This window comes from Neoarius graeffei, chromosome 13, assembly GCF_027579695.1.
Source record: "Neoarius graeffei isolate fNeoGra1 chromosome 13, fNeoGra1.pri, whole genome shotgun sequence".
NCBI lineage: Eukaryota > Metazoa > Chordata > Actinopteri > Siluriformes > Ariidae > Neoarius > Neoarius graeffei.
The window spans coordinates 32,246,700-32,259,032 of NC_083581.1; the positions used below are offsets into that span (position 1 = coordinate 32,246,700).

The window sequence follows — 12,333 nt, forward strand, 5'->3', positions numbered from 1 at the left end:
CTGGAACCTGGCTGGGGCTGAGCTGGCCTGGCAGCACAAACAGAGAGGTTCTTTCTTGTGGAGTTCTGGTGATTTAAATCATATGGCATAGCCTGGAAGCACTGCAAAAGTCTGGATGCTTTTCAAAAGTGCAGGAACAAGAGCTCTCTCTCTCTCTCTCTCTCTCTTTTTCCTAACCACTTTCTTATTTTCCTTTCCCCTCCCTCTACCCCCTTTTTGCTTTGCCTTTTCATTTTTATTGCTCTCTGCTTTCTCTGGTACTTTTTGTACTTCACAACCCTCTCCACGCACGCATACACCCACAGTGATCTGTACACATTTTTTGGCAGGTAGAGAAGCAGTTGTCATTCACCTCTTTTGATTTATTGTGCAATTTTATTGAGTCTCACGCTTAGTTTGTGGTGTTCTAATCTAAAGCTTATGTACTTTTTGTTGTTTTCTTTTTGTACTCGTACAGGTCCTCCGGCTCTGAGGAACTTGAGTGCTGAGTACGCCAGGTGAAGTACCGTTAACCCTCCATCACCCTGGCAGCTTGGCCGGGATCACAGGGCCAGCCAATCAGAGCCTCGGCCTGCGGTGTCGCCATGGCCACCAATCGTAGCCACATGCCCGGCTTCCCGCCCGCTGTCTACCCGTTTGCCTTCAACTCCATGAGGAGTCACTCCCCCTTTGACCTGATGGCCAATGGTAGCCTGTTTGGCCGCTTCGGGGCGGACCTTCCCAAAGAGATGGCAGCCTTGTGTGAGTACAGTTTCTCTCTCTCTCTCTCTCTCTCTCTCTCTCTGTGTCAAACTGTACACAGCACAGCATAATTAAAACAGTATGTCCAGATCAGTAACCTTTTGAGATTGTCGGTACCAGGATTAGCCTTTACAAGGTGCCTGAAATGTCGTATTAAAGGGCATGGAAAAACAGGAGAATGAAACCCAGCTGATTAAAAAAGAATGAGTGGGGTATTTTTTTTTTCTCACTTTTTAAAAGAAATGCAACTTTGGTTAAGTCCTAGAGGGCGCTGTTGCACACTAAATGGCCAAACCAGCAAGAGAAAAGAAGGTAATGATTAAACTAAAACTGCTTTTTGTGTGTGTGAAACCTTTGAGACATTCCAGAAAAATAACAAGGTTTCTTAAGCACTGATTTTCTTGGCCATGTGACAGAAGCGAAACTATAAAGTTATTTTGGAGTTGGAGTGTCATTAGCGGTGTGTGAGAATTTCTGGCAAGACAAAAGGAGGGGCAAGGTGGGGTGAGGGGTGGGGGGTGTCCTGTCAGTCAGGCAGCGGTTAGGGTGAAAAGTTAAGACAGTGATTTGAAATATTATCTGGCTGCTAGGGGAGTGTATGGGTGGAAACAAGTAAGTAAAATACAATGCATTTGCCCCTCACATAGTCACACAGACATGCACACATTCTCCCGGTGTGGTGTCTCTCTCACTCTTCAGCATGCCTGAACAGCGCTCTTGCCTTTCAGATGTCAATCAATACTCACCCCCCCTTCATGCTGCCAACCTAATCCAGTAGGTATTTATTTACACACACACAGAGAGAGAGAGAGAGAAGTGGGTGGGGGAGGTGCGTGTGTGTGTGTGTGTGTGTGTGTGTGTGTATGAGAGAGTGAGTGAGTGAGAGAGAGTGAGTGAGTGAGCGAGCACCTGGGGGTGACGTTCCTAATGTGGCGGAATCCAAGAACACACCCTGCTATGAAAACACACCAACAGAGCCTCTCTGTCTCCCTCTCCTGAAAATTAAAAACATACACCTTTGTATATGAAGACAGCCAAGATCGAGTCGCCATCATGGAAAAACCCTTGTATGAATGTGAAGAAATCAGTCATAGGGAATCCATCACAGTAGTCTGATGCGCCAAATGTGGATTTAAATAATCAGACCTGGCTCACATGGACTCCTATGATAGTTTAAAAAAGACAGGTTCCATGTTTTTTCAGAGCTGGAACTACCAGGCTGCCCCACAGAAAGAGTTCAGCAAGGTCTGGGGTTTGGGCGAGCGTCAAACCTCACAGAGCCCCCCCCCCCTTGATTTTTTTCTGGATGGCGTTTCACATTCTTTTCAGACAGACATGCCATAAGTCATTTTACTGACACACTGCCATTGCAGGCAAAACAAGTGTCGCAGTGCTGGTTTACTTTTGAAGGAGTTGCTTTAACAGGCTTCCCCATTGTTGTCAAAGCTGTCTTTTGGCTAGACAGCAAAAATCCCCGGCTCATAATGGGCCCAGCGCAAAGCGGAGCCTGTTTCTAACTCTGTGTGTGTGTCGTGCATTTTTCCTCAGGCTTGTGTGTAATTGCCTGCAGAGTGGAGACATGCTCTTGGCTTTGTTGCACATATAGCGTGCAGATGTGCAGACAGGTTCGAGCATCTCTTGAGATCCTAAGCGTTGGCACATGTCTCTCCGTACCGCCTGTTTCAAAAGGATAGGCTGGGGACAGAAGGTGGGAAGAGAGAACAGGGAAAGAGAGACTAATAAAATGAACAAAAAAGGGAGGGAGCTTGTGAGGAGAGAAAATGGTAGCACATGAAAAAGGTTCTTTGGCAGCATGTGAATGTCAGCTTTTTGCTCAGCTCTAATAAACAGTGGTGTGTGGGTGTGGCACTGCCATATCCCCCCCCCCACACACACACACACCCGTGTCCAAATCTATGCTGATCCCTGTCATTAATCGGAGGCCTTTACTCAAACGGCTGGAAGCCCATTAGCAACACTTACCATGTGATAACGTTTACACTGAGCTTTAAAACGCTCCAGTGAACTTCAGCCAATCAGAATGGAGGCATGTTTTGAAAAGCTCATTTCATTTATCTCCACAGACCCCCTCGGGACCAGCTGTAGCACTAAAGCTAAGGTCCTGTTTTGTCTTTACCATGTACAGAAGCTTACTTGCAGTTTTTCCAAATCCTGTTGGGATGTGGAGTGTCCTGAAGGAATGATGTGCTAGTTTCAGCTTGTTGCTTCCCCTCAAAAAAAGAAAAAAAAAAAAGAAAGTGTGCAATGCTGCCCCTGCAGGAAAGAACGAGTGTAATTGTTTTGCTAGGCACAAAAATCTGCATTCATCAGACATATTTGCCTGCACGCGCACATGTTCCTTCTACAAGGTCGAAATTTGATCTAATCAAGATCTCATGTTTCAGCGCCACATCTGGAAAAAAAAGGAACTGTGGCAAATTGCATCCATTTGCATATGTTACTTTTTAAGAATTGTTCTCCGCCTGTGTGAAAAAGGGCACTGAGAAACGACTGTTTAAAAATCAGAGGAGAGGAAAATCTAGAGGAGAGTGGCGGTTAAGGGTCTGAGTGCAAACAGCTCACTGGTCCTGATTATTTATTCTTTTAAAAAAAGTTCACTTGAAGTATTGGGTTTCAGCCCAGCTCTTGGCTGCCCCTGCTCTCTGAGTGTGTGTGCGCGCACGCGCACACGTGCCTGAATGAGAAAAAAGTCAGAGAGAGAAAAGGAATGAGAGTAAAGTATATACTTGAGGTTCGGACACTTCCTCATAGGCATAAAGACTCCATTATTTCCTGTTTACACCTTCGCTTTTATTCTCTCTACTTCAGCCCCAATAGGAACTGACCGGTTTTGCTAAAAGCCTTTATTGTAAACAACTCTGTTCAACTTCATATTGAATGAATCAGGCACGTGGGCCCTTGATGTATTCACCAGTCCGTTTACCATTCTTTTGAAGTCTTTGCTAATAAATCGTTACAGCAGGAAACAATGCAATCAAGACGTGACGTTCCAGATGATTCAGCCTCATTGTTGGTGGCCAGAACTGAATGCCCTCACGTTCACCCTCATCTGGGCTTAAGGCATGAACAGAACAAAGAAACCAGAGTCCAGGAACAACTGATAGAAAAGTTGGACTTGAATAACTTTATTCACTTGATCTCCTGTGCTGATTTTTGCTATTATAGAACGTTGCCTTACAGGAAATCTCCACCATGAAGCAAACTGAATGTGTTTATACTGAAATATTTGTGAGCGATTTTGCTGTTTGTTTAGAAAAAGAAAAGAGCAAGAGCTTCTTTTCTTGCTCAGCATTTTCCACAAAGTCATACTAATGAGAAATTCCAAAGTAGTGAAGACACTGATGCAACTGTTAGACTCGTGTGTGTGTGTGTGTGTGTGTGTGTGTGTGTGTGTGTGTTCACAAATATATATCGCAGTGGAGTTATAACAGAGACTCAGCTCAGCTAGTTAGCAATCCGTTATCATTAAAATTGAAACTTTGGAACCTGATCTGTCTGATACCCTTTATCCACCAAGGCACTGGCTTGGAGACAGCCAAAGAACTGGTTCCCAGCCAGGCCACCAAAATTTTGCTGGTCGAGAACCAAGAACTGCTTATATTGGGGCTAGGGGTGGGATTATTGCAACCAACAAATCTAGTCAAGACTTTGTGACCACCATTTAAAAAAGAGAGAGAGCTTGTGTAACGTCTAGCCTGTCTAATCCAAAGAAGAAGGAGGGGAAAAAAAGATAATGTAGTCTGCCATTGCTGTTGTGCTTGGCAGGGCGGGCTGCTGCTGTTGTATTGTTGTGCTAGCAGGGTCGGCTAGCAGTGGGGCTAGCGGCTGGGTGGACACATATACAGTGATGTGATGATGCTCTATGGTGGCTCTCTAGCCCATGGAAAAGCAAACCGGTTCTTGGAAAGTACGCAAGTTGAATCGGCACAAGCCCAGAATTAGCACCTGGTTCATGTTGGTGGAAAGGGGGTATGAGTGTGCGGTGTTCAGTTTCGAAGACTAAAGGTAGTAATGCCAGCAGTACTTGCTGTGCGGGAAGCGCCTATCCATTTACATAGTAAATTGCAAATTTTCGATCGCTGTGTACCAACATAAAAAGTACATTCAGCTTCACAAGAATTGGGTATTTTACAGGAAAAAAACATGAATTTTCAGAATATGCACTCAGATTTGCATGACACTGATTACTTTTGACACAACGATCTTTTTTCTGAATGTTGACGGTGAAATCGCTGGGCGTGGCCATGTTGAGTTTTGGTCGAAAGCTGATGACGTGCCACCTCGTGACGTTAGACTCTAGCTCACTTTCTATTGGTCGACACTGGCCGAAATCGATACCAGAGGTCGGGAACAATCATGACCCCTGGTGGGCCTTTTCGTGGTAATTTCGGTCAAACCGGAAACCAGCCAGAAACAGTGGAAGTTCTAGTCATGGTCAATAAATGTGTATCCTTCTATAGAAAACACTACAAATATTGGATTCTGGAGGATAGAGAAGAAAGGAGAAGGTTCAGAGATGTTAGTCATATTGTTTTGAAGACGATACATTTGATTAGAAACATTTAATACATAGCGCTTTTGAGTGCCACCCTCTGAAAAGTAACGTGTGGAACTGTGCTGCCACCTTTTGCCTTGTTGTGCCATCACATGCAATACGAGGCATTTTTGTATGTCAGTTAGGCGAATTGTAGAGAAGAGAAAACAGTCAAAGAAGACAGATTTAATACTTTTAATACTTTAAAAGGAATCTATGTAGATTGTTATCCTTAATGATCTTTAGTTGGGTTTGAATGATTCGGTACAATGGCCAGCAAAGTACAATCAACAGTTCTGGTCATGCCATTGCTCAGTTGTTGAAATTGAGTAGTTTACGCCATCTCACTATGCAAATAATGCAATTAAATTTCAAAATAAATTAAAAAAAATAATGGAGCAAAAGGTTATTTTTAAACTCTGAGCAAGCGATAGATGTCTTGGGCACAAGAATTGCTCCTGAAGGTGCTTTACTTTACTTTCTCAAGATGGATGTATATTGCTGGAAGTGGCCAAATAAGGCTGACAGAAAAAAAATTTAAATTTAAAACAGCTGTAACTTCTATTTAACCTAGGGGGAAAATAAAACCAGTTTTGAATTCAGAACTTCATACTCTTTCTTTTGATATGCCACACTCCTTGATCACAACTAGATTTAAAAATGGCCTGTCATTGCTACTAAAGGACTAAAGCACCGCTGCAGCACTCTCTTTAGGTAGAGATGGCCCGAGCGCTAAATTCAACTAGCACCTCTAACAGGATGGCATTGTGTAAAATACAGGAAAGTTTTAATCAGAGTGAAAAATATCTTGAGGGAAAGAAGCTTAAGCAAAAAAGGTCAGCTCAGAATTTCATTACACAGTAAGTCTAGGACACCATTGAAGATCACATGTAAATTATAAAGATGTATGCAAATTGTTCAGTGAGGATTTTTCCTTTAAGAGTCTTTCTTGGTTTGTTTGCTTTGCTTTCACACCCACAGACATTTTCCTAAGCCTTGATCTTTTTGGCCCAGGATGCTGCTCACGGTATATTTTTAAAAGATTTAGTGTTGTCTGAGCGTGATGGGAAGATAAAAACAGACTTGCAAGTGCATGCGCTCACTGACGACCAGTTTTGCACATGATTAGCAAGTGGAATTTGGGCTCCTCTCAAATTGTATGGTTTCTGCTTTTTATTTTCCTCATTTCCACACGTCTCCAATCCTCAGCTGGATATCCTATCCCGTTCTCACCATTCCAGTGGGATGGAGAAAGAGAAAAGTGGTGGGATATAGCAGCTAAATACTGAGAACACTGGGAACTAGCGTCTCCACATGATGACAGATGAAGATGAAGAGTGTCAAGAGTAGGAGGAGTTTTTGAGTCTCCAACAGATAGGACCGGGCTTGACGTCCAGGACAAGAACGCAACCATGGCAACCAGGAAGAGGACGGATCAGGAGAGGGGACTTGTGTACTGGGTGGGTCTTTGAAAAGGGGGAAAGGGGAGATTTTGGCAAAACTTTTAATTGTATGTAATACAAGTTTGCATTTTTAAATGTCACAAATGTAGACACGAGGGACTGACCATGAGACAGAAAGCTTGAAGCTGTTTGAGCGGCCATTGGCTCGTTGTGAAGACACTTTCTCCAAACTGACACCTGAAGTTAGCCTGAGTCAGATGGTAGAACAAGATTATTTGCCATTTCCGAGCTGAACATGTGTCTACCAGCATCCTGTGTGTATTAGTTGATTGATGAGAACGAGATACAGAGAGAAGGTTGTGAGGGGACAGGAGAATGAAAGACATTCACTGCGAATAATCAACAAAGCTCAAGCCCATACAAACTAATAAACCCACGCCATCCTCTGGAATGTGCTTGGCATGTGTGCCTTTATGTGTGGTATGCTGTGTCCTGGGAATTGTGCCGTGTGTTGGTTGGTGTGTGCTTCCACATGTGCGGGCTTGCCTTGCTGAAGCTTTGAAAGCTATAACAACTTGAAATGTGTGTGTAAGTATAAAGCACAATGAATTGACTAAAGTAAAGTCAACTTACCAGCAATATGTTTTATATACAGTACAACTATCCCAACACACATGTAACACCAAGTATACGCATAGCACATCCCACACAGCTGGATTCACATTCTCGTCTATCTAATATTTTCATCTGTTGAACCACCTTTGAACCTAAGTGCTTCTCAAGTGAAAATCGGTGCTTCAGAGCTTTTTGTACCTGTCTGGTACAGTTATGGACAGTAGAATATCTAGGAAAAATGATCATTTTACTGTTATAGTTTTTCCCGTACATGACAAATGTTACTTTTTAAAATTTTTTTTATGAAGACTCATACTAGTCTTTGAGTTCTAGTTCATCCATTTAAATGCTTTCTAGATTGTTTATGTCCTGTCCCCAGGATTGGGTACTGCTGTACACGTGCAGTTTTTTTAAAGCAGGAAACATATTTGATTGGTCTGTTTTCCCACACAATATTCTCTTTTTCAACTATCCCTTCGTTGAGGAAAAAATGTTGACCGTTTATTCATTTTGAATTTGTGACAGGCTATTATTTATTTATTTATTTTTAGCTAACTTGGGACTGGAAATGGGGGGCGGCACGGTGGTGTAGTGGTTAGTAGGGGTGGGTATTGCCAAGGACCTCACTATACGATACGCATCACGATACTTGAGTCACTATACGATACGCATCACAATACTTGAGTCACGATACGATACTGCGATATATTGCGATATTCTACATAGTTCACTGAAAAATGTAAACGCATTATGCATCTTAAAATCCGAGTTGTATGTATATCAGATGATAGTGATAATTCATGGGACAAACTGAGTCAAAACAATGTAATTCTAATTATCCATGCCATTTTATTGTAACTATACAAGCACAAGTTACAACATATTTGCAGGAACAACACACTGTCTGGAACACACTGAAAAGTGCAGTGTGCATCTTAGTCTCCCTGAGCACAATTATGAAACAAAGTGCAGTGTGGGTCAGTGTCCACACACTGAAACTGAATTGAAACCTCAGTGAATCACGTTTCTTCTGAACTTTGAGTAAATACTCAAAATAAAATGCAGTGTCTCACACACACTAAAATTGAAAATGCAAAATAAAGTGCAGCTTCTTGCCTTTGGCCTTAAATGACAAAATTAAGTTCACAGTTACAGTAAGTCACACATCACTGAAGTAGATGGGAGGACTTTGGCGCTGTCTAGTGTAGTTTGCTTCGGGTCGGGTTTCGGTGGCTCCGGCTGAGCTAATATGTCGGGGTGGTGTCGTGCTAAGTAAGTTCGCAAGTTTATTGTGTTACCTGAATATCTAACTGGAGCGAAACAGGTTTTGCAAAGTGCGTACTCTTTGTCCAGCTCACTGTTTTTTTTCTCCTTTCCTTTGGAATCCAAAGTGCCTCCAAACATCTGCCTTAAAGTTCGGCAGCGTCTCTAGGTTTACATTAACAGCCATGCTTGCTTGTTTTTTGTTCCTCACTGCAACCACCGGGAAAAAAAGAGAAGACGAAGAGTGCCTTGCAGTGAGGTAGCGGCACAGCAACACCTTGCAGAGCGGAGGTGCGGAAGTCGTACTGGATTTACAACCCGTCTGAAACATGATTTATTATTTGAAAAAATATCGATATTCAAATTTTGAGTATCGATATTGAATCGGAAGACAAAGTATTGCGATATATCGCCGTATCGATAATTTTGCCCACCCCTAGTGGTTAGCACTGTCGCCTCACAGCAAGAAGGTCCTGGCTTCGAGCCCAGCGGCCGGCGAGGGCCTTTCTGTGTGGAGTTTGCATGTTCTCCCCGTGTCCGCGTGGGTTTCCTCCGGGTGCTCCGGTTTCCCCCACAGTCCAAAGACATGCAGGTTAGGTTAACTGGTGACTCTAAATTGACCGTAGGTGTGAATGTGAGTGTGAATGGTTGTCTGTGTCTATGTGTCAGCCCTGTGATGACCTGGCGACTTGTCCAGGGTGTACCCCGCCTTTCGCCCGTAGTCAGCTGGGATAGGCTCCAGCTTGCCTGCAACCCTGTAGAACAAGATAAAGCGGCTAGAGATAATGAGATGAGATGAGATGAAATTGACCGTAGGTGTGAATGTGAGTGTGAATGGTTGTTTGTCTTTATGTGTCGGCCCTGCAATGACCTGGCGACTTGTCCAGGGTGTACCCCACCTCTCGCCCATAGTCAGCTGGGATAGGCTCCAGCTTGCCCACGACCCTGTAGAACACGATAAGCAGATACAGATAATGGATGGATGAGACTGGAAATGCTGTATCCTCACACTGATCAAGAACACAATTCCGTCTTTATACACCATCTGAGCTTCTCTGTCAGCAATACTTTTACAAGTAGAATAATATTTAAATTAGTCACAAGTCTAGCATTCCGACCTATCAGATACCTCTCAGTGATGTTCCTGTGGCTGATGGTTAGCTCAAACGTACAACCTAATTCCAAAGATACACAGCATCTTGTTAAATCAGACAAACTTCGATGAAATTGGTGATGACAAATTCTCCACAGTTGGAAAAAGGCTCTTGCTTAATTCTTTGCTGTTTGCAAAACTCCTGGCTGTTGTGTAAATCACTTCAACACACAGGAAATATATCAGCATTACGTGAAACGTTTGTAATAAATGTCACAACTTGGTATTTTAGAGCGTGTTACTTTTGAGTTTATGAAATATATGAACAGCTATTTTCTATTAGAATTTGAATTAGAACTTGTAAAATTTTGTTTGTCATTTTGATCGGTTTTATAAACCCCCTGCAATGGCACCACAATCCCTAGGTTATGAAATCCTGTTGCAAATCTTAGTGTTGAATGCCTTGAGTTGATTTATATTTAGGTTTTTTAGTTAATTGTACTTTTTTTGTTCCACTTCTACTCATTTAACAAATTCATGCATTTGTTTCACTGGGTGGTTTAAATTTTTAATGTGTCTGTATGTATATTTAACAGTTATTCCACGAAATCGAGTCATATATGAGCTGATAGCTGATAAGTCGCATAGCGCTGAGTTGGCTATAAGCCATGTACGACGAGATTGAGTGGAATAACTGTGTTGTTATATCCACGTTCACTGGATTTTGAGAAACAGAGCTTTTTTATTTTTATTTTTTGCAAATTTGATAAATAACTTTATACAAAACAGCCGACAAAATCATTTCCAGTTAGAATGTAAACAAACTGGTGAAATGACAGTAGCCACTTGTGAAAAATGCTATAATAATTCTTGAAAGAAAAAAGTTCCTACCATCAGCTACTTTTTATTCCATGTTTTGTTGCTTTTTTTTTTTGTATTTTGGTTTTTTTTTTCTCTTTAGGGTTTTTTGGCAGTTGGCGAACTAACTTATAGGTGCATTACTGCCACCAACTGGGCTGGAGTGCAGAACAGTGTGGAACAGGAGATATTGGCCGGGGGGGGGGCAAAAAACTATATTCTTTGAGCTATTTCTGTTTCTTTTAAATGCTTGATGACAATTTTGGGGTTTTGTTTTCGACAAGAGTTTTTATTTCAGCAACACGCCCTGCCACTTTGTTTTTCTCTACTCACGGTATATGAGCTGATATCCTAGTAGTAGAGTAGCCAATCAGAGTGTACAATTGGTCATATCCAGTGAATGTGGATAGAATATAATATATATATCACACTCACCGGCCACTTTATTCTGTACACTCATAAGATCATGCAGATATGAATCAAGAGCTGCAGTTAATGTTCACTTCAAACACCAAAATAGGAAAAATTGTGATCTCTCTGACTTTCACTGTGGCATGGGTGTTGGTGCCAGATGGACTGGTTTGAGTATTTCAGAACCTGCTGGTCTCTTAGGGTTTTCACACCCAACAGTCTCGAGTTTACACAGAATGGTGCGGAAAACAAAAAAACCACTGAGTGACAGTTCTGTGAGTGGAAACGTCTTGTTGATAAGAGATGTCAGAGGAAAATGGCCAGATTGGTTCAAGCTGCCAGGAAGGATATAGCAACTCTTTACAACCATGATGAGCAGAAAAGCATCTCGGCATGCAACAGCAGAAGACCACATTGGGTTCCACTCCTGCCAGCCAATAACAGGAATATTAGAATCAAGAACAAGTTCCTATTAAAGTGGCCCGTGTGTGTTTTCTGTTGTTCTCTTACACAGTAGTTGAACCTGAGCTGAATGCAACGTTGCTGTGCAGCTCGTCTGCGTGCAGCATGTCTCTGGCCTGCCGAGGGTAGATGACAGCCAGCTAAGTGAGATGGATTTCCTGCAGTTCAGGGCCTGTTTGTCATTGCAGTTTTGTCACACGAGATGGAGAAAGAGAAGGGAGGGGAAATAACTGGACGGAGGGTGGGTGAAGACAGACTTGGAGAGTCTGGTCTTTGACAAGGATGAAAGAAAATAGCTGGGTCTCGTCTTTTTCAAATTATTCTTGACTTTTTGGGGGCGAAAAGCAGACGGATATGTAGAGTTGGATGTACGTAGAGTACCTCTTTCAAAAGTAGACATGAGGTGAAAAAGCGAAAGAGAGAGAAAAAGAGAGCAGGATAAGTTGGGGGGGAAAAGTTAGTGGCCCTGTGGGGGTTTCTCCTGGAGTTCACTCCTTTTGGACAGGGAAGGAAAGGGAGGGCGGGGGCTCAGGTCAACAGCACTACGATGTTGGGACGGATTAAAGGTCTAAGCCAAGTCGTTTTTTTCCCCCTCCAGGTACAGGAGCCATGCCTAACAAAACTCTTCGATTAGAAAAGGGAGAGAGAAGAAAAAGAAAGTGTGTGACTGAGGTTTTTGTGTCTCTGTTTAGTGAAGATAGATGACAGGCCATGAATTAGTCTAATCTGCAGTGATAAAGGTACTAGCTAGGACTTTTTATGTACAATCTCTGCTATCTGGTACAGGGAAATTCCACAATCATCTCATCTCACCACGTCATTCTATGATATTTGATCTTCTATCATCATGCTGACTTCAATCTAGTTCCTGAGCATCACTTAGAAAATGAGACGGACAATTAAAACAAAACAAGAGACAGAAAATGTCCACC

The 12,333-nt window shown here is 42.5% G+C and overlaps 1 protein-coding gene across 2 annotated transcripts in view; it reads left to right on the forward strand.

Moving 5' to 3' along the window:
* rarga (retinoic acid receptor gamma a) overlaps positions 1-12,333 on the forward strand; it is a 42,864-nt gene that overhangs the window by 10,862 nt on the left and 19,669 nt on the right. For both annotated transcript variants that reach the window (XM_060937542.1, XM_060937543.1), the window contains one exon: positions 458-741. In XM_060937542.1, the coding sequence (XP_060793525.1) occupies positions 585-741 (157 nt within the window). In that variant the 5' untranslated portion in view covers positions 458-584. The remainder of the gene's footprint in view (positions 1-457; positions 742-12,333) is intronic.